This window comes from Aquarana catesbeiana, linkage group LG03 (genome assembly GCF_042186555.1).
Source record: "Aquarana catesbeiana isolate 2022-GZ linkage group LG03, ASM4218655v1, whole genome shotgun sequence".
NCBI classification, from domain to species: domain Eukaryota; kingdom Metazoa; phylum Chordata; class Amphibia; order Anura; family Ranidae; genus Aquarana; species Aquarana catesbeiana.
In genome coordinates, this window is record NC_133326.1 from 728215631 (window position 1) to 728236933 (window position 21303).

Consider the following 21303-nt stretch of genomic DNA (forward strand, 5'->3'; position numbering starts at 1 on the left):
TACCAGTATAGATCCTAACACATTACCCAGTCCATACCAGTATAGATCCTAACACATTACCCAGTCTATACCAGTATAGATCCTAACACATCACCCAGTCCATACCAGTTTAGATCCTAACACCTTACCCAGTCCATACCAGTATAGATCCTAACACATTACCCAGTCCATACCAGTATAGATCCTAACACATTGCCCAGTCCATACCAGTTTAGATCCTAACACCTTACCCAGTCCATACCAGTATAGATTCTAGCACATTACCCAGTCTATACCAGTATAGATCCTAACACATTGCCCAGTCCATACCAGTTTAGATCCTAACACCTTACCCAGTCCATACCAGTATAGATTCTAGCACATTACCCAGTCTATACCAGTTTAGATCCTAACACCTTACCCAGTCCATACCAGTATAGATTCTAACACATTACCCAGTCCATACCAGTTTAGATCCTAACACCTTACCCAGTCCATACCAGTATAGATTCTAGCACATTACCCAGTCTATACCAGTTTAGATCCTAACACATCACCCAGTCCATATCAGTATAGATTCTAACACATTACCCAGCTCCGTTGGAATCCATGTGTCCGGCCCCCTGCATGTAGATTAGGGGCCGGGTGCATGGATTCGGGGGGCGGCCACTGAATCAGACACTCCTGTTCAAGAATCAGAACCTCTCATTCAGTAATCAGACCCCCCAGTCAGTAACCAGACCTTCCTTTTAAAGAATTATAACCCCCCATTTAGTAATCAGACCACCCTATTCAAAAATAAGACCCTCCCATTCAGTAATCAGACACTCCTATTCAAGAATTAGAACCTTCCATTCAGTAATCAGATCATCTTATTCAAAAATAACATCCTCCCATTCAGTAATTAGCTGCAGCCAGGTGGGTTGGCAGTGCCTGAAGAGGTGGTGCAGGAGTGATGCAAGCTGAACACTGAAAATTCTACTACACAACCAAGGGGCCTCAGGCTCCTGCCTGATATGGGTTTTTGCCTTTAATCTGACTGAGTTACTGGTTCTGCAAGCAAGTGTGTGCTGGAGGAAGAGGTGAAGCTGTATTCAGAGACGGTATATAGGAGAAGTTGTCCCTGAAGGTGTTTTTGAAGTCAAATGGGCATCCTTGGCCTGTTCTCTGACTCAAATGTGCCTGTGACAATCTGGTGTGCCTGGCTGTACAGGGTGAGACAACTCAATTATCTGTGGCCCTTAAGGGGGTGCACTACACAACAAAAGTGGAATTATATTTTAATTTAGCAGTATGTTCACCACTTGGTTACTTAGCAATCCGCCAATCACCCTGCCGCCAGAACCCCATTTATCAGTTAAGACAATGAACAGTCATTTGCACAGTTTTGTTACGTTTATTGCAGGATACAACTTGGATTGGAGAAAGGACGATATGAGATGCCCATAGCATTTAGCACATTACCAGAGATTATTCATTGGCCTTGGCCTTGGCCTTGCAAAAACTGGATGCACACCTGGTACCCCAGTCTCCTTCCTTTGAATAACTTTTCTGCAGAGTGTTGCTCCTTCTTTCCTTGTACAAATGATTCACTGCAAAACTACTGACATTCTATTTCTTCACTTCCATTTGGACAAGAAAGAATCACTCTGAATAATTCCTCCTTGCAGACCATAATGGTATTGCCTATGCGAATCAAAGAGCCAGAATCCTACACAGCCTCTCCCCGATGGCCCAGAGAATCAGACAGCCACACAGTCTTTTGGAAGGCATTACCATTGTGCTAACCAGACCAGAGATACACGGTACCTCCCCCGACGGCCTGAGACATGATAATGGGCGGACTACTGCTCTCAGCCAGTCCATGACTATCAATGCTGCATTCCCTGGCCGCAGCTTTCTGCACTAACCTTTCTTTAAAAGGGTAGTTCTGTGTCCCCGGCCACAAAACGCTGATCTACTCTCCTCCGCTTGACTGCTACTTCTTCCGTTCTGATCTTCTCCAGCATGCAAGTCCTGTGTTCCCCGGTCACAGCAGCTTAATACTTCTTAGAGATGAAGATCTTTATCTAGGACTCCCTCCTAGCAGTTCCTCCATCCCTCCTCCGCACATGGGGAGGCCCGGAACAGCAGCTCAATACTCCATTCTCTCTGCTCCTGCTTTCCAGAACTCCTCCCTGGCAGCATGTGACCCCAGCTTATATGGGAGGCCTGCCCCTGCCAATACCCAAGGGTAATTGGTCAGAGCTCCTCACATGAGCTGCCTGCCACTCAAACCTCAGCTCCAACCCCTCTTCCAGAACAATCCTTCTGAAAGCAGGGGAGGCACCTCTGAGTCAGAGCACAGGTGGCCACACCCACCACTACACTAAACACTCCCAGTCCCAAATCAAAACCTAAAGCACAGGCCTGGCTAAATTTACCTGCACTTGGACCCTGAGCTATAGAAATACTATTCTAGCACCTACCTTCAGGTAGAGGGTGCTACACTGTTATCTCTTATTTTATATATTCCAACAGAAAACGTGTTTGTGTCCAGTACATTTTGAACTAGAAAATACTTGTTTCCCTCTATACCATAGATCTTACCGTTCCCACTTATAAGAGCAGTTCAGATATAAGAAGGGTCTACAAATGCGATGCAATTCAAGATTTGACGTCTCCTCATCGATATCCAGGGTTGCTGTTAATTTGGTTAAAGTTCGGTTTGTTCTGAGAACGGTAAGAAGATCCTCCGAACACAAAAATGTTGCTTCACAGTCATAAATCCTGGTGGGAGAAACAAGACAAAGAAAACATGAAACCACAGCCAACTGAGGAGGTTCCCGAATGACACCCGGCCACATTTCGACCTTCACACTGGGCAGACATTTGTTGGTTTGTACCCAAAAGTTCAATACAACCTTTTTCCCATTAGGAGGATTCCTCAGTGCTGCCTGGCAGACCACCAACCCTAACCTGACCCGCCTGCGTTATTTACGTCTCTGCTCTGTTGTTTAGTTTCTGTACATTAGACTGGCCAATGAGGCCTTTTACTTGTAGTGCCTTTTCATTTTTATCATTCTAATCAGTATAATAGGGTTGTATTGCACTGAGTTAAGCGTATTAAAGTGTATTTCTAAGCAATAACTATTGAAAACAGCCAATACTTGCACATTTCTCCAGGTTTCGTCCATAGTACACAAAAATATCGGGTGGCCTGCCAGAAATCCAGTGGGCTTCTAACCTTCTGAATGGACTGACAGCACATCGCCTGTGTCGCTCTGAAATCCCAAGCAGGGTTGTCAGCTCTGTCCGCTGGACTCTAGAACTCCATCTATCTCCTCCCGTCTTGGATTCTTTCCACATGCATACGTGCCCATATACAGTGGGGAGGGAAAGAGCTCTTGGTAGATGCAGTTCTGGGGTCATGTCTATGTCAATAGGAACTGACTTCCCAGCAGCTGCCATTGAAAAATGTTTACAAGCTTGATGAAGATGTCACAGCTGGTTCTTATTAAATCGGAGTTTTACCCAAAAATGGAGGCTTTGCTTATCTGCCCCCCCCCCCACAGTGCCATGTTTGGCACCTTTCAGGGGGGGGAGCAAGTACCTGTTTTTGACAGGTACCTGTTCCCACTTCCGAGAGAACTCTCAATGGCAAGATCACTCGGAAGTTCCGCACTCCATCCTCCTTCCCCCCGCCCAGAAAGCAGTTTCCCTTACAGGCAATGGCGGCGGCAGCACCCGAGAGCCAATGGAAACATCAGCTGGGGTGCCGACATCGCTGGATTCAAAGACAGGTAAATGTCCTCATATTAAAAATCAGCAGCTGACTTTTGATCTTTTGCTGTGGGGGGGCCTTGGGAGTGTAACCCCCCCCCCCCTGCAAAAAATTGGCTCCGAATGATAAATTCAGGTGGATGAGAGATTGGCTTGTGAAATAAATGGAGATCATAACAATATAAATGAGTAAATCCACAATAGGAGAGACTACAGTGAGTTGTGGGTTGCTGTGCGATTCACATGCGATCTGGGTGCAGTGCGATTTCAGCCCATTCATTTGAATGTGCTGACATCATTCTGGACCCCACCAAAAGTAGCGCATGCACTTCTTCAAAAATTGCACTACTGTACCATGTGATCTGGTGCAGGCAAATGCCGTGCTTTTGCGACCTGCATTTGAGGTGTCCTTAAAGGGTAACTGCTCATCAGTGCTGCCCATCAATTCCCATTTGTGCCCATCAGTGCTGCCCTTCAGTGCCCATCAGTGCTGCCTATCCGTGCCCACCAGTGCTGCCTATCAGTGCTCATTGGTGCCGCCTATCAGTGCCACCTATCAGTGCCCATCAGTGCGGCATAATAGTCCCTCCTCATCAGTGCCCCCTCATCAGTGCCCACCAGTGTTGCCCATCAGTGCTGCCTATCCATGCCGCCTATCAGTGACCACCAGTCCTGCTTCTCAGTGCTCATTGGTGCCGCCTATCAGTGCCCATCAGTGCGGCATAATAGTCCCTCCTCATCAGTGCCCCCTCATCAGTGCCCACCAGTGTTGCCCATCAGTGCTGCCTATCCATGCTGCCTATCAGTGACCACCAGTCCTGCTTATCAGGGCTCATTGGTGCTGCCTATTAGTGCCACCTATCAGTGCCCATCAGTGCGACATAAGAGTCCATCCTCATCAGTGCCACCTCATCAGTGCCCACCAGTGCCGCCATTCAGTGCCACCTATCATTGCCCATCAGTGCAGCATATTAGTGCCTCCTCATCAGTGCCCATCAGTGAAAGGGAAAATTAACTTATTTACAAAGTTTACTGACAGAAACCAAAAAAAAAATTTTCTCAAAATGTTTGGTCTTTTTTCTTTTTTTTTTTGGAAAAAAAAATAAAAAACCCATCTGTGATTAAATACCACCAAAAGAGAGCTCTATTTGTGTGAGGAAAATGATAAAAATGTAATTTGTGTACAGTGTTTTATGACCGGGTAATTGTCATTCAAAGTGTGACAGCGCTGAAAGCTGAAAATTGGCCTGGGCGGGAAGGGGGTGACATTGCCCAGTATGGAGGTGGTTAATGAGGGGGCCCTCAGATCCCGGCCAGTGTTGCCAACTGCCAGTATTTTTACTGGCAGCCATTAAAAAATGGACACTTTTCCCCTGTCGTTAAATTGAAGTCATGGTGCAAGGGAACGGAGCAGCCGGAGCCTCATGTGCAAGTCTGTGGAACAGGAGGAAGGCAAGCCGGGAGTGGACTGAAGGGACCACCTGGCATGGAGAGAGAGGGTCACTGTGACTCAGGAGGGGACGTGTCATGTTGGTGAGGTGCCATCATCATCTGCTGCACACTGCTGTCAGTGTCACTGTGAGAGTCAATTTCATGTGTGTGTGACGCCCATTCTAATTTCTTGCCCTCTCCATTCCTGTCCCTGAGCTACTTATTTACTATATCGAAAATAAAATAAGAAAATATGTTTTTGCCCTAAAATCTACCTTAAATCACATTGATAAATTCATATTGTACTTGTCCGTAGCCCAAAATCCTGAAATTTGCACTTAAAAATGACATTTTGTAACTTTTAGATATGCCAGTAAAAACATGACAGTGCCAGTAAGCTTTGGGTGTCGTGTCAGTAAATTTCAATCTGGTAGGTTGGCAACACTGATCCCGGCCCCCTCAATGTGAATGTGTATGAGGTACATAGTACCCCTACCCCTTCACCAAAAAAGTGTAAAAGTGAATAAAGATAGAAGGCAGTTTTTGACAATTCCTTCATTAACCACTTCAGCCCCGGAAGATTTTACCCCCTTCCTGACCAGAGCACTTTTTGAGATTCGGCACTGCGTCGCTTTAACTGACAATTGCGCGGTCGTGCGAAGTGGCTCTCAAACAAAATTGACGTTCTTCTTCCCCCACAAATAGAGCTTTCTTTTGGTGGTTTTTGATCGGTTTTTATTTTTTGCGCTATAAAAAAATAGCTAACTATATTTTTCACTTTTTGCTATAATAAATATCCCCAAAAAATATATAAAAAATGTTTTCTTCCAGAGTTTAAGCCATTACGTATTCTTCTACATATTTTTGGTTAAAAAAAAAATCGCAATAAGCGTTTATTGATTGGTTTGCGCAAAAGTTATAGCGTCTACAAAATAGGGGATAGTTTTATGGCATTTTTAATAATATTTTTTTACTAGTAATTGGCGATCTGCAATTATTATCGTAACTGCGACATTATGGTGGCCACGTCGGACACTTTTGGGACTATTGTCATTTATACAGCGATCATTGCGATTAAAAATGCATTGATTACTGTAAAAATGTGACTGGCAGTGAAGGGGTTAACCACTAGGGGGCGCTGTAGGGGTTAAGTGTGTCCTAGGGAGTGATTCTAACTGTGGGGGGAGGGGCTGTTTGTGACACGACACTGATCACCGCTCCCGATCACAGGGAGCTGTGATCAGTGTCCTGTCACTAGGCAGAACGGGGAGATGCTTGTTTACATCAGCATTTCCCCGTTCTTCATCTCCGTGAGACGATCGTGGGTATCCCCACGGACATCGAGTCCGCAGAACCCACGATCACACTCACGGAGCTCGCGGCGCGCGTGCACGCGCCCGCAAACCGCTTCTTAAAGGGCAACGTACAGGTACGTTAGTATGCCTGTACCTGCCCTCCTGCCAAAGTATATCGGTGTGAGCCGGTCGGCAAGTGGTTAAAAGACATTCCTGTATCCTTAACCGTTCCCGAACCGCCCCGCGTACACATACTGCGGCAGGGCGGCCCTTGAGCGCAAAACCACGCAACTGTACGTGATTTTTTTTTTCTTTGGCTCTGGGGCACGCACCGCCAGAGCCCCGCTCCCGCTGTAACTGGACACAGCGGGAGCCAATCAGCGGGTCCCGTGGACCCGATGTTTGCCGGAAACCCAGCGATTGTTTCCGAGAGAGGCCGCTCTGCTAGTAAGGAAGATGGAGATCTTGTGTTTCTGCTAAGCAGGAACATGGGTCTCTTTCTTCCCCCAGCCAAAGCACCTCCCCCACAGTTAGAAAGCACTCCCAGAGAACACATTTAACCCATTGATTGCCCATGACGTTAATCCCTTCCCTGCCAGTGCCATTAGTACAGTGACAGTGCATATTTTTTCTTAGCACTGTATTTGTGCCACTGGTCCCCAAAAAGTGTCACTTAGGCTGCTTTCACACTGGGGCGGGTGTTGATAGTAAAACACCGCTAGTTTTATCAGTGCTTTACCCTCGTTTTAGCGCGCTTTTAACCCCGGCTGAATAAAGGGTTGAATGCGTCCGTGTAGCGCCGCCGCCGAAGCGCTTTGCAGGCGCATCGGCAGCGGTGCCCATTCATTTCAATGGGCAGGGGCGGTGGAGGAGCGGTGTATACATCGCTCCTAAACCCCTCTAAAGATGCTGCTTGCAGGACTTTTTTTAACATCCTGCCAGCACAGCGTCCCAGTGTGGAATCCCTCGGGCTCTCACACTGGGACTGCAGGGGAGCCATTTTTTCAGGCGCTTTACAGGCACTATTTTTAGCCCAAAACGCCTCCAGTGTGAAAGGGGTCTAAGTGTCAGATTTGTCCGCCGCAATGTCGCAGTCCCGCTAAAAAAAAACACTAATCACTGCCATTACTAGTGAAAAAAAAATTAAAAAAATTAAAAGTCCATAAATCTATTCCATAGTTTGTAGACGCGATAACAAACCAATCAATATACACTTATTGGGATTTTTTTACCAAAAATATGTAGCAAAATTGACGAAGACATTTGATTTTTTACATTTTTTTAATTGGATATGTATTATAGGAAAAAAGTAAAAAATATTGTTTTTGTATCAAAATTGTTTATAGCGCAAAAAATTAATCACATACCACTAAAAGAAAGCTCTATTTGTGGGGATAAAACGGACATAAATTTTATTTTGGTACAACATCGCACAACTGGGCGATTGTCACTTAAAGTAACGCAGTGCCGTATCGCAAACAATGGCCTGGTCAGGAGGGGGGTAACCTTCCTGGGCTGAAGTGGTTAAGCAATCCTTTATGAACCTCATTTGCAAGGAGGAGACATTAAATAATCCCTCATGGTGTAGTATTTTCAAAGCAAATTGCCAAGTAATAAAAATTGCATTTACACGTTTAACAATAAAACAAGCATCAATAGAACAATGTAGAATGCCAATTTGCGCTCCACCTGCATTCCAGAAGCGGATAATTCTGTGTCCTGGAAAGTCCCACCCTACGCGTTTCGTCCGCATGCGTCTGACGTCATCAAGGGTCCCTAGCTTGCTGTGATTTTTAATAAAGTGCTCTGTATTATATACAGGCTAATTCTACTGTTGTGGGTTTAGTAACACTTTAACTGAGCTTCTGTAGTGAGGGCAACATAGACATCTAGGAGTCCATCACACAGACCTTATCTACAGTCATACAGATTACTTTATAATTTGCTGAATAATTCTCACCTCAGCTCCTGCAACATACAGTCTGGACTTCTGAGTCCCTCACAGAGACATTTTACTCCGGAATCTTCTAGCCGGTTAAATGTTAAATCCAGTTTGATGAGAGATTTGTTTGAGATGAGAACGGAGCGAAGATCGTCACAGCAGAGGGGAGTCAGTCCACAACCCAAAAGGCTATAGTGAAGACATAAATACATGCTCAATGGTGATTACACAGACAGACTTATCATTATTTCTCACATTACAATTGAATTGGCCTCTCAGTTCCTGCAGTATACAGAGACTTTAATTTAGAGCCATACAGGCTAATCTTCTATGTAAAGTTTTTATTTTGTCCTTCCACCAGCCTGAGACTGGACTGTGAAAGGAGAAGCAGCAAAGAAATGGGCCCTCTCACTTCTCCTATCAGCATACACATTCATGGCCACTTTTTATGAGGTCCACCTTGCTAGTAGTGGGTTGGACCCCCTTTTGCCTTCATTCTTGGTGGCATAGATACAACAAGGTGTTGGAAACGTTCCTCAGAGATTTTGTTCCATAGTGACATGATAACATCACGCAGTTGCTGCAGATTTGTCGGCTGCACATCCATGATGGCAATCTCCCGTTCCCACCACATCCCAAAGGCGCTCTATTGGATGAGATGTGGTGAGTGTGGAAACCATTGGAGTACAGTGACCTCATTGTCCAGTGGTGAGATGATTGGAGCTTTGTGACATGGTGCATTATCCTGCTGGAAGGAGCCATCAGAAGATGGGGACAATGTAGTCATAAATACTCAATACTCAGGTAGGTTGTGGTGCTTAAGCCATGCTCATATGGTACTAAGGGTCCCAAAGTGTGCCAAGAAAATATGCCCCACACCATTACATCACCACCACCAGCCTGAACCGGTGATACAAGGCAGGATGGATCCATTGCGCCAAATTCTGACCCTACCATCTGAATGTCACAGCTGAAATCCAGACTCATCAGACCAGGCAACGTTTTTCTAATCTTCAATTGTCCAATTTTGGTGATCCTGTGCTAATTGTAGCCTCAGTTTCCTGTTCTTAGCTGACAGGAGTGGCACCCGGTGTGGTCTTCTGCTGCTGTAGCCCATCTGCTTCAAGGTAGGATGTGTTGTGCGTTCAGAGATAGTATTCTGTAAATGTTGGATGTAACGAGGGGTTATTCGAGTTACTGTTGCCTTTCTATCATCTGGAACCAGTCTGCCCATTCTCCTCTGACACCAACAAGGCATTTTCCTCCACACAACTGTCGCTTACTGGATATTTTCTCTTTTTCCCACCATTCTCCGTAAACCTGAGAGATGTGTGTGAAAATCCCAGAAATACTCAGACCAGCCCTCCTGCCACCAACAACCATACCACATCCAAAGTCACTGAAATCCCCTTTCTTCCCCATTCCGATGCTCGGTTTGAACTTCCACAAGTTGTCTTCACCACGCCAGTTGCCGCCATGTGATTGGCTGATTAATAATTTGTGTTGCCAAGCAATTGAACAGGTGGACCCAATAAAACGGCCGGTGAGTGTGTGATTGGCTCCTTGTGGTGGGTCTCCCTCGCCCTCTCTGAGCTTTGCTGTACAGACTATGCAGTAGACTGCAAAAAGCTGCGAGTCAAACTGTGGTAATAATGATTACAGAGCTGCGTTGATTAGTGCCCTTTATATCTGTCCGGAGTTCAGCTTTAACTCAGATTCTGTTGGGGCATCCTGGATATCTGAATCCATCCCACAGAGGTTTTAACCAGTGTCTTAAACCTGAACTCCAGGAATTTGTTTAGCCCCACTAGATGGGTTACTGGCTCATTTCTTTTCCAGGGGAGAGGAGAGCGGAGATATACTGTACATACCTGATCTTCCGATCCTCCCAGCACAAGACCAGTCCGGCACCCTTGCACTCCAGCAGTCTTGAAAAGTGGGCTGTCATGCCGCGTTCACACGACCGGACTTTCTGATGTTTTTTCCGACAGAGTTCCGCTGAAACGGACTTGCCTACACACGATCACACCAAAGTCCGATCGTTTAGAACGCGATGATGTACGACGGGACTAGAAAAAGGAAGTTCAATAGCCAGTAGCCAATAGGTGCCCTCTCGTCATTTTTGGTCTGTCAGACTAGCATACAGACGAACGGTTTTCCCGATAGATATTGAGTCCATCGCAAAGATTTGAAACATGTTCTATTTCTAGGTCCGTCAGAATTTTCGAAAGAAAAAGTCAGATGAAGCCCGCACATGATTGAAATGTCCGATGGAATGATTCCATCTGACTTTTTCTGCCGGAAAGTCCGGTCGTGTGTACGCGGCATTAGATGTCACCATGCCCAACGCAGTCTCTATAGCCACTTTAAGATCAGGTCCTTTCTGATATGTAACATTAGTATTTTTTGCTAAAATATTATATATATATATATATAATATATATATATTTTTTTTTAAGCAGAGGCCCTTGAGAAAAAAATGGTGGTCATTGTAATTTTTTATATCATACGGTATCTGCGCAGCAGTTTTTTTAACCACGTGCCGACCAGCGCACGACGATGTATGTCGGCACATTGGCAAGGCTGGGCAAATGGGCGTATAGGTACGTCCCCTTTAAATCGCTGCATTGTGGGCACGTGCGCCGCCGGCGGGGAGCGTGGGCGCCCACCTCATACTCCATGACCGTGCCAGCGGGTCACGCGGACTCGATGTCTGCCGCAGTCCCGCGATCGTGTCACGGAGTGGAAGAACGGGGAGATGCCTGTGTAAACAATTCCCAAGCAAGCTCTGCACTGCCCCCCCCCCCCCCATCCCACAGCCAAATCAACTGTAGGAGACAGTTTTGGTGCTTGATGGACTTTCTTGGGCGCCCTGAAGCCTTCTTCACAAATTCAGTGGGATTGTTTTTTATGGAATGGCAAAGAGGGATTGGTATTAGTGGGAGGAATAGTGCCCCATTGTTGGTATCAGTGGGAGGAATAGTGCCCCATAATTCAAGGACCAGTTAAAGGCAGGCAAAGAGCCTCATACAGCCTCCGGGATGCAGCTTGGAGACCACTGTCCTAGACCATAGAGATGATTGGGAACGGTTGAATCAAGCGGCAAGCGGGTAAAACTGCCTGCTTCAGTTCCAGGTTCTCCACTGAAACTAGGATTGCTTTTACACAAAAAGAGCATAGCCGGTTGATTTGAATAAATACCAGATTGATTCCTGCAGCTGCTACTACTACATGTACATTAGCCAGTCCAGAACTAAATAGACAGGAACAGACCACACTGGACCGTGGGGGAGTGCTGTTTTCCAGAGGATCGAAGGATGGTGAGAGTATAACTTTTCTTATCACCCCCCTGACAAAAAAGGAGCAGTTGACCCATGCAGTGCGGGCACAGACTGCCTAGGAAAAATAAAAAATATTCCCAGAGTTCAGCTTTAAGCTGGGTGTATCCAAATGTGTCAAGTTCCTGCTGATTTTGATCTGTGTTTACCCCGCTCTGAGCAAAAGAAACTGATCTTTAGACAGGCTTCTGATGAACTGTCCTGCTGGAAAACCAGAGTTCGATCAGCTGCTGCAGCACTGATCAATGTATTTTGATTGGGGGGGGGAGACCCTGATGTCAGAATACAATAGAGCAGTGGGGAAGATCCTTGCATTCATATCACGTCTGTGGATGGAGGAATCTGAGTTTTTTGGGGTTTTTTTCCGTTCAACCCACTGGTTAAAAAATAAAAATAATTGCCAGTGTATACCAAGCTTTAGAGATTGTTTTATAGTCCATAGAATAATTCTGACCTCAGTTCCTGCAGGATACAGCCTGGAAGCCGGAGTCCCTCACACAGGCACTTCACCCCTGAATCCTCCAGCTTGTTCTGTGATAAATCTAGTTTGGTCAGAGATCGGTTTGCTATAAGAACAGAGAGGAATCCAGCACAGCACAGGGAAGACAGATTACAACACTCAAGCCTGCAGAGGAAAAAAAAAAGGGAAAAATATCTTTAAAGATGATTTCTATTGATTCTCCACCACTCGTAACATAAATGTGAGTACCTGATATGGTATTTGGAGGCAGGAACTGTAACCAAGTTATAGAAATAATTACTTTTTGTTTTTCAATTGGCTCTCCTGAAGAAGCCATTTTTGACGAAACACGTAGAGATCAAGATTGGCATATGGCATTCTCCATACCATCTGGCCCAGCACAACCTTTTGGATACTGGCCACTCATGTCGCCTACATTGTATCTAGATTTGTACAGGTTAAGCACATTGCTATCTCATTGGCAATAGAACTGACATTCACTATAAGTGTTTGTTGTTTTTACACTAATTTTATGATTGTGAATAAAATTTGAATATTTTTATAAAAAAAATAAAATAAATAAAAATATATAAAAAAATATATTAAAAAACCCTCCTTTATTTTGGGGTTATAAGCGGCAACATATAAAGTCCTTTTCTATTTTGTGTTTTTGTTTTGTAACATCGGATAGTTAGTACAGTGAGCTCCTCAGTTTATTTTAATTCAGCCCACTGGGTTGAACGAAAAAAACAAAAAACAAATTGTGAGTACCAGGCATTAGAAAAAGCCTCACCTCAGCTCCTGAAGGGAACAACGGGGATCCTTGAGTGCATCGCATAGGAGGTCCACTCCAGAGTTCTCCAGCTTGTTATTTGATAAATCCAGTTTGATGAGAGATCGGTTTGTGATGAGGACAGAGCGGAGGTCATCACAGCACAAAGAAGTCAGACAGCAGTCATCAAGACTACAAAGACAAAACAGAACACACAACAGTATGATTGTTACAAAGATTACTCTCATTTATGTATGATACTACATACATTTTTAACTCCTCTGCTGTGGGTTATAGGAGTTTTATTTCAGAGACCTGCAAGAATTTTGATCAGTTAGATTACTTTTCTTGTCTATCCAAGTTACTATCCAGTTTCTGACCACCCACAGTACATATACTATGAGCAGGCGGCAGCTACAGGCTAAATGACGTACCCATACGTTGCAAAGCATATGCGCACTGGCGCACCCCCCTGGGGGCTCCTGGTACCCAGCCGCTTTTACCAGAGTATAATGTGATCGATGTGATCACAAATCTGTTATGCCCTGTACACACGATCGGATTTTCTGACGGAATATGTGCAATCGGAGCATGTTGTCGGAAATTCCGACCGTGTGTGGGCTCCATCGGACTTTTTCCATCGGAATTTCCATCACACAAAGTTTGAGAGCTTGCTATAAAATTTTTCGACAACAAAATCCGTTTGTGTAAATTCCGACCGTGTGTGGACAATTCCAACGCACAAAGTGCCACGCATGCTCAGAATAAATAAAGAGATGAAAGCTATTGGTAACTGCCCCGTTTATAGTCCCGACGTACGTGTTTTACGTCACCGCGTTCAGGACGATCGGATTTTCCGACAACTTTATGTGACCGTGTGTATGCAAGACAAGTTTGAGCCAACATCCGTCGGAAAAAATCCATGGATTTTGTTGTCGGAATGTCCGATCAATGTCCGACCGTGTGTACGGGGCATTAGAGTCTGCAAAAGACTTGAGACTGGGGCGGAGGTTCACCTTCCAGCAGGACAACGACCCGAAACATACAGCCAGAGCTACAATGGAATGGTTTAGATCAAAGCATATTCATGTGTTAGAATGGCCCAGTCACAGTCCAGACCTAAATCACATTGAGAATATGTGACAAGACTTGAAAATTGCTGTTCACAGACGCTCTCCATCCAATCTGACAGAGCTTGAGATATTTTGCAAAGAAGAATGGGCAAAAATGTCACTCTCTAGATGTGGAAAGCTGGTAGAGACATCCCCCAAAAAAAGACTTGCAGCTGTAACTGCAGGGAAAGGAGATTCTACAAAGTATTGAATCAGGGGGGCGCTATACAAATACACCGCAACACTTTTCTCATATTTATTTGTATAATTTATCAATTTCCTTCCACTTCACAATTATGTGCCACTTTGTGTTGGTCTATCACATAAAATCCCAATAAAATAAGTTTACATTTTTGGTTGTAACATGACAAAATGTGGGGGTGTGAATACTTTTTCAAAGGCACTGTATATCTTTTATTTTCACACAAATAGAGCTTTCTTTTGGTGGTATTTGATCACCACTGGGTTTTAAATTTTTTATTATATGTATGAAAAAAGACCGAAAATTTTGAAAAAACCCAATAGTTTCAGTTATAAAACATATCCAATAAAAATAATCAAAAATCTAATCAAAAATGTATTCTGCTACATGTCTGTAGGACCCTTTAGTGTGTGCTAGAAGTAGTTGTTAGTGTAGGAAAATTTTAGCTTGGCTAAGAGCCAGGCTTGGGCTGTTAATCTGGGTCAGGGTTCAGTGACTGAGGGGCTGGATGACTCATCTGTCAGTTCTCTCTGGCACTTCCCCCTGGCCTGGAAGTTGGTAGAAATTTCCAGAGCTGGAGGGTGGAAGTAAGATGGGGCAGCCATGCATATTTATGTGGCCTCAGCCAATCCCCAGCTTTGGGCTGGCAGGGGGTAAAGCTTATCTCATAAATAGACATGGGCCATGCCAGCAGGGCAGTCGGGGTGGAAGATGGAGATAGAGTGCTGAGGAGGCTGCCGTGGCCCTTGAGGGTGCCTCCTAGTCCAGAGCAGAGCACCTTCTTCCACATGTTTGCTGTGTCCCCCACATGGCTTCTCACAAACTGCAAACGGGACTTCTTATGACTTTCTTTCACCAATGTCTTTCTTCTTGTCACTCTTCCATAAAGGCCAGATTTGTGGAGAACACGACTAATAGTTGTCCTGTGGACAGATTCTCCCACCTGAGCTGTGGATCTCTGCAGCTCCTCCAGAGTTACCATGGACCTCTTGGCTGCTTCTCTGATTAATGCTCTCCTTGCCCGGCCTGTCAGTTTAGGTGGACGGCCATGTCTTGGTAGGTTTGCAGTTGTGCCATACTCTTTCCATTTTCGGATGATGGATTGAACAGAGCTCCGTGAGATGTTCAAAGCTTGGGATATTTTTTTAAAACCTAACCCTGCTTTATACTTCTCCACAACTTTATCCCTGACCTGTCTGGTGTGTTCCATGGCATCCAGGATGCTGTTTGTTCACTAAGGTTCTCCAACAAACCTCTGAGGGCTTCGTAGAACAGCTGTATTTATACTGAGATTAAATTACACACAGATGGACTCTATTTACTAATTAGGAGATTTCTGAAGGCAATTGGTTCCACTAGATTTTAGTTAGAAGTATCAGAGTAAAGGTGGCTGAATACAAATGCTCCCCACACTTTTCACATATTTGTAAAGAAATGTGAAAACCATTTATAATTTTCCTTCCACTTCACAATTATGTGCCACTATGTGTTGTTCTATCACATAAAATCCCAATAAAATACATTTACGTTTTTGGTTGTAACATGACAAAATGTGGAAAATTTCAAGGGGTACGAATACTTTTTCAAAGCACTACATTTAATTTGGGTACAACATGCATGATCGCGCTATTGTCAGTTAAAGTAGCACAGTGGTCATGAAAGGGGTAACATTTTCCAGAGCTGAAGTGGCTATACACATGGTACAGCCTGGAAGTTAAGTCACTAATACAATGGACAGTTCTAGACCCTGGAAGCTGGGCTTGTGCACCGGGTCTCTGGATCGATGCCTCAGGTATAGTGTCACACCGATTGCAGGCAGTGGTCGATGATAATGCCTTGCATTGGTAATTAATGTAAGGGAGCCCTTCTCCACTGCCCAACAATGTAATAGGGCACTTCACCAATAACATGGGTGTATTGTGGCACTTCACCATTGACCACCTTTGTATAGGAGCCCTTCTACACTGAACAATGTTAGGGGGCGCTTCTCCGCTGTGTACCAATGTAGGAGGGACATGTCACCTCTGACCACCAATGTAGGAGGAACATGTCACCCTTGACCACCAATGTAGGAGGAACATGTCACCTTTGACCACATATATAGGAGGAACATGTCACCTCTGACCACCAATGTAGCAGGAACATGTCACCTCTTACCACCAATGTAGCAGGGACATGTGACCTCTGACCACCAATATAGGAGAGACAAGTCATCTTTGACCACCCATGTAGGAGGAACATATCACCTTTGACCACCAATGTAGCAGGGACACGTCACCTCTGACTATGAATTTAAAGGGGCACTTCTCCACGTTTTAACCAGTAAGGGAGCACCTTACATTGGCCTGGGCAATGTGCATTAGCAAAGACGTTTTTAGCTTGCTTTGGAAGAACATGTAACTGGGTGATTTATGGGAAGGAGATTGTGGGAGACAGAGGGGGAGCTTTTTTACCCCATTACACAAACTGAGCAATTATCAAACATTTCTGTGCCATTATATTGGTGCAGGAAACTGACATTTGTATCTTTTTCCACGTTAATGAACTCTTTTGGGTCTTTGAGAGTGAAATGGAAACTGGTGCAAGTTCTGCTTCTAATTAGCAAAGGGACTGCACCAGTTTCCATTATAGAGAACTGCCGAAGATTCCCACTAGGTCCAACTTGGCATACAGGATGTGAGCTGTCATGGTTCTAACTCCTGCTGACTGCCTTCTCTGATATTTGACCCTTTTTTCACCACTTTTGTCTGTTTTCCTTTTGACCTGCACCTGGAGTGTCTAAGCCTCTATATCCCACCAGGAGCCTCCTGCTGGTCCTGATGGCTCCTAGTTCTTGGCTGTAATGTTAAAGTTGCTGTAAAGGCTGAAGGTTTTTTACTCTAATGCATTTTCTGCATTAAGTACTAACACAGACCCAAAGTCAGTCCTGTTTTTTGTCTCAGGTTCTATTCCCTAAGGGTGCATGGCACCCAGGCACACAGCAGTTTCTCAGTCTCTCCATCAATAACCAGGCAGAAGTTTCTATTTTTGGGGATTTATTGGTTGAACAACTGGCATGGGGAATAAAGAAATACTCCAGAACCAGGGCAATTTGAGCTGAGGACACTCTATTAGAACTAACTTCTTTAAAATAGGTCTCTAGTAACAGAGGCAAAGTGGAAGATGTGTGCATGGGAAAGGCCATCACTTAAACACATGTGCTAGTGGAGGGTCTGATCCATGAGTCCATAAATAGTACAAATTGTTGAAATAGGATTTTAAATACCCCTCCAAAAGGAACATATTATATAATTCATATATAAAAAAATATAAATCTTTATTTTAAACAGATAAAGGCATCTTGAGTAAAAGCATGTGTTTGCCATGTGCATCTATGCATAAGTACTCTCCAAAAATCATCTACCAAATAGATAAGATCATTATGGTTTAACAGAGACAGGAAAGAATAAGGATTGACACGTTTCACAGAATTCTCACTTCTTCAGGACCTCCTGTCTTTTACATAGATCTGAAAGGATCAATACACTCTGAAAGCCAAATTATATACTTAGTTCACAATACATTCAAGATAGATCTACATATACAAATAACGGGGGGGGGGGCTACCGCTCTACTGAATGGCCGCTTGAGACAGAAGCTCCGCTCCAGCACTGGGAATCCTCTGCAATTAAGGTGAGATAGAGACCCCTCACTATCACCAGCTGCCTTCTACAACTCCACACTACCCACTGCCATGACCCGCAAATGGCATAACACTGCACACCAGAGGAAATTATCACATTTCTTCCCGCCAGCGGAGAGGGAGAAGGCCAAAAATGGAGCCAGCGGCCGCTTGCTGACTGCTTCCAACGGATCCCCTGCCTCCTCGCAAGGGCACAGATGACAGCCTAACTCCCAACAGAGCTCACCCAACATCTCCACTAACTCTTGCAGTCCTGCCAAGTCCAAACCTCGGATGGATGCAAATTCCTTCCCTGCTGAGGCTGCCAGCACACAGCTCACTTTAGATGACACAAGGGAGCTCATGGACCCTATCAGCTCTTTCCCTACTAACAATTAGCCAATCCTTGATACAACTATGAATGATATGCTGGTCTATCTCTGCAGTTCCCTTTACACAGACATGATGTCCTGTATATAGAACTTTAAAACTAAATTGGGAGCGTTAGAAGGATAGATGAATCATGTGGAGCAAAAAATGGAGGAATTTGCCACATCCCATAATTCAATATTTGATGCACACAATGATCAATCAGATGAAGTGGCCTGGCTTAAAGCTAAAGTGGTGGACTTAGAAGATAGGCCACGGAGAAACAATGTGAAAATCCGTGGCATCCCCGAATCTATCACACCTGCGACAATATGCTTGTGAACTTATGAAAGACTTCCCCCCTTGCGCTCTGGATACCGAACTACTGATAGGCAGAATTCATCACTTATCTAAACCTTTTTTTCCTAGCTGACAATGTTCCTAGGGATGTATTGATGCGAGTGCATTTCTACCTCGTCAAAGATGAATTCATGCTGGCATTTCACAAGAATTCACACCCTCCAGCCAACTATGCATCCATTCAAATTTTCACGGACTACTCGCCAATACACCATGCAAAAGCGTAAATCTCTATTACCAATCACCAAGGCTCTGTGGAACCATAGCATTGTGTATCGTTGGTGCTACCCCAACAAGCTAACTATGGCACATCCTCAGTGATCTTGTGCCTGGATGAAGGATTGAAGCTACTCTGTTCCTGGGATATAATACCTGAGCATGAACCCTCATCCCAATCCTCTCCTTCCCCACTTGACACCTGGAATGATTGGCAGCTGGTATCCCAAAAGCGCTGCAACAATTAGCATAACCTATGATCACCTCAATATCTGCATCAATCTTCAGCAACTTGATTCTCAAGACACTTTGAAGCTTCTAACCCATTAACTGACCCCTCACAGTAATGTGCAGCTCTACTGCCAACGGATTCCCATTGGAATCTTCCTTTTACTGTTATTACATACTGGTTCTCTTGTATTTTGGTATTGTGTTCATGGTCCAGTTCTACTCTCATGACTACATACTGTTCCATGCTTTGCTCGCTATCCAATCACTGAACACCAGCTCTTTCTTCCGGAGGTCTTTGTTACCTGGACAGTTGTCTCCCTGGACTGGCCACAGAAGTATGAGGTACTTTCTACTCAAGATGTTTTTATCTGTTTAAAATAAACATTTGTATTTTATATACAGTGTGTGAGTTATGTAATATGTGCTTATTGGAGGGGTATTTAAAATCCTATTTCAACAATTTATACTATTTATAGTATCAGAGGCAGTGGATATTCAGCTTCAGGGGCATCCCACACTGGAAACAGCCCTGAGCCATTATAAATCTCTAACGGTCTCTCCGAAAAAGAGGCCAAGCAACTACAGTCTCTCCAGGATCTCGCTCAGGCCTTTAATCACTGTGACCCTGCATATATGGATTCCTCCTTCCAATATCAGCCAGACCCTGAACCGTGAGCCTCCTAGCCAGATCCTCAGTGGACATTACTCCAGAATGTTCCTCTAGCTTTTGCAACTGCCCCCCCTGATCTGCCTGAGACCCTGAGACCCTGTTGAACCACTTGCAGGCTCCAACTGGATAGCGCAGGGGGGCAGACAGCCCCCCCCCCCAGGTTGGGTATCTTTTCACCAGGCAAAGAACCCAGCTGTTCTAGGCCCCAGACTATTTCTGAACCCCTCAGTCCCCATGCTGGTCACCCTCTTGACCAGGGATTGGATGAGACAGTATAAACATTCAGGCTGCCCATTTGCCTACTCCACACCTATGTCCCAGAACAGCTCCAAGAGTTCTGGAGTGCAGAAAGGAGCAATCAAACTTGCAGCCTGCAAAACCTAGAACAGTCAAAAGCAATCACCCACTGGCTACAGAGGAGCTAAAACTAAATTTGCCCAAACCCTATAGCAACCTAACTAGGAGGGTGCTACAAAGGTAAAAAAACTTCTGCATACAGCCCCCTCCCCCCTTTATATGTACCTGAGCCCAATCTCTATCAAGTAAAATCAGCGTATCTCTCTCTCTCTTCATTGGCTCAGAGACTGCACTGGAAGCCATTGGCCCCTGCTGCTGTCCATCACAGTCCTGGGGCCGAGTCTTGTCCTGTATGTCAATGGACACACAGAGCCGGTTTGGGAGCGAGCCCTCACATGTGCCCCCATAGGAAGCGGCTTAATATGGAGGCACTTAGAAGGGTGGGAGCATGAGCACTGGCAGGGGACTCAGGAAGAGGACGATTGGGGTTATTTTAAATTTAAAAAATGTGTTTAGAATCACTCTAAATTTCTCATTACATAGGGAATGTGACTCAGAAGGATAATATGCAGATTGGGGCTATCTAGAGCAGGAGTGTTAAACTTAATTTCATCACGGACCGCATCAGCATTATGGTTGTCCTCGAAGGGCCAGATGTATTTGTAAGACTAGATTTCCAGAGCAACCCACTCCCCCATACATCAAGTGTCAAGAGCCCCCCCCCCACCATCAGAAGTCAAAAGTCCCCCACCCTCCCTTACATCACAGTGCATCCCGCTTACCTTGTGCTGCTGCTGGGAAGATGCTGGGGGCAGAGCTGGGAATCAGAAAATGCAGGGTCTGGCTGAGGACCAGTGGAGGGCTGGAGTCAGCTGCTGGAGTCTGCTGAATGCCGAGAACAGGGGAGATGGAGATGAAGGGATTTTGTACCTACACAGAGAGGTGCAGGATCTGTTGGAGGATTTTTGTCCTCCTCTCTGCTGCCAACGTCTGTGATGGGGGAGGAGGCGCAGAGATGAGCCTCCCTGTGGCTGCATGGAGAAGCACAGGATCTGGTGGAGTATTTCCATCCTCCTCTCTGCTGTCGACTGCGGAGACAAGGTGGGGGCCAGTGGCATCTCCAGCTTTCATATTTAGGGGGGGCACATGGGGGGACAGGGACAAAAGTAGGGGGGCAACTATAAAATGCAATTATATATATATATA

General features: G+C 45.0%; 1 protein-coding gene across 1 annotated transcript in view; it reads right to left on the reverse strand.

Annotated features, from left to right (window-relative positions):
* The window catches only part of LOC141133778 (NACHT, LRR and PYD domains-containing protein 3-like), a 115608-nt gene that overhangs the window by 21958 nt on the left and 72347 nt on the right, over nucleotides 1-21303 (reverse strand). Inside the window, exons 9-12 of the mRNA XM_073623334.1 lie at nucleotides 13001-13171; nucleotides 12202-12372; nucleotides 8428-8598; nucleotides 2569-2748 (exon numbers count right to left, since the gene is read on the reverse strand). Of these exons, the coding sequence (XP_073479435.1) occupies nucleotides 2569-2748; nucleotides 8428-8598; nucleotides 12202-12372; nucleotides 13001-13171 (693 nt within the window). The remainder of the gene's footprint in view (nucleotides 1-2568; nucleotides 2749-8427; nucleotides 8599-12201; nucleotides 12373-13000; nucleotides 13172-21303) is intronic.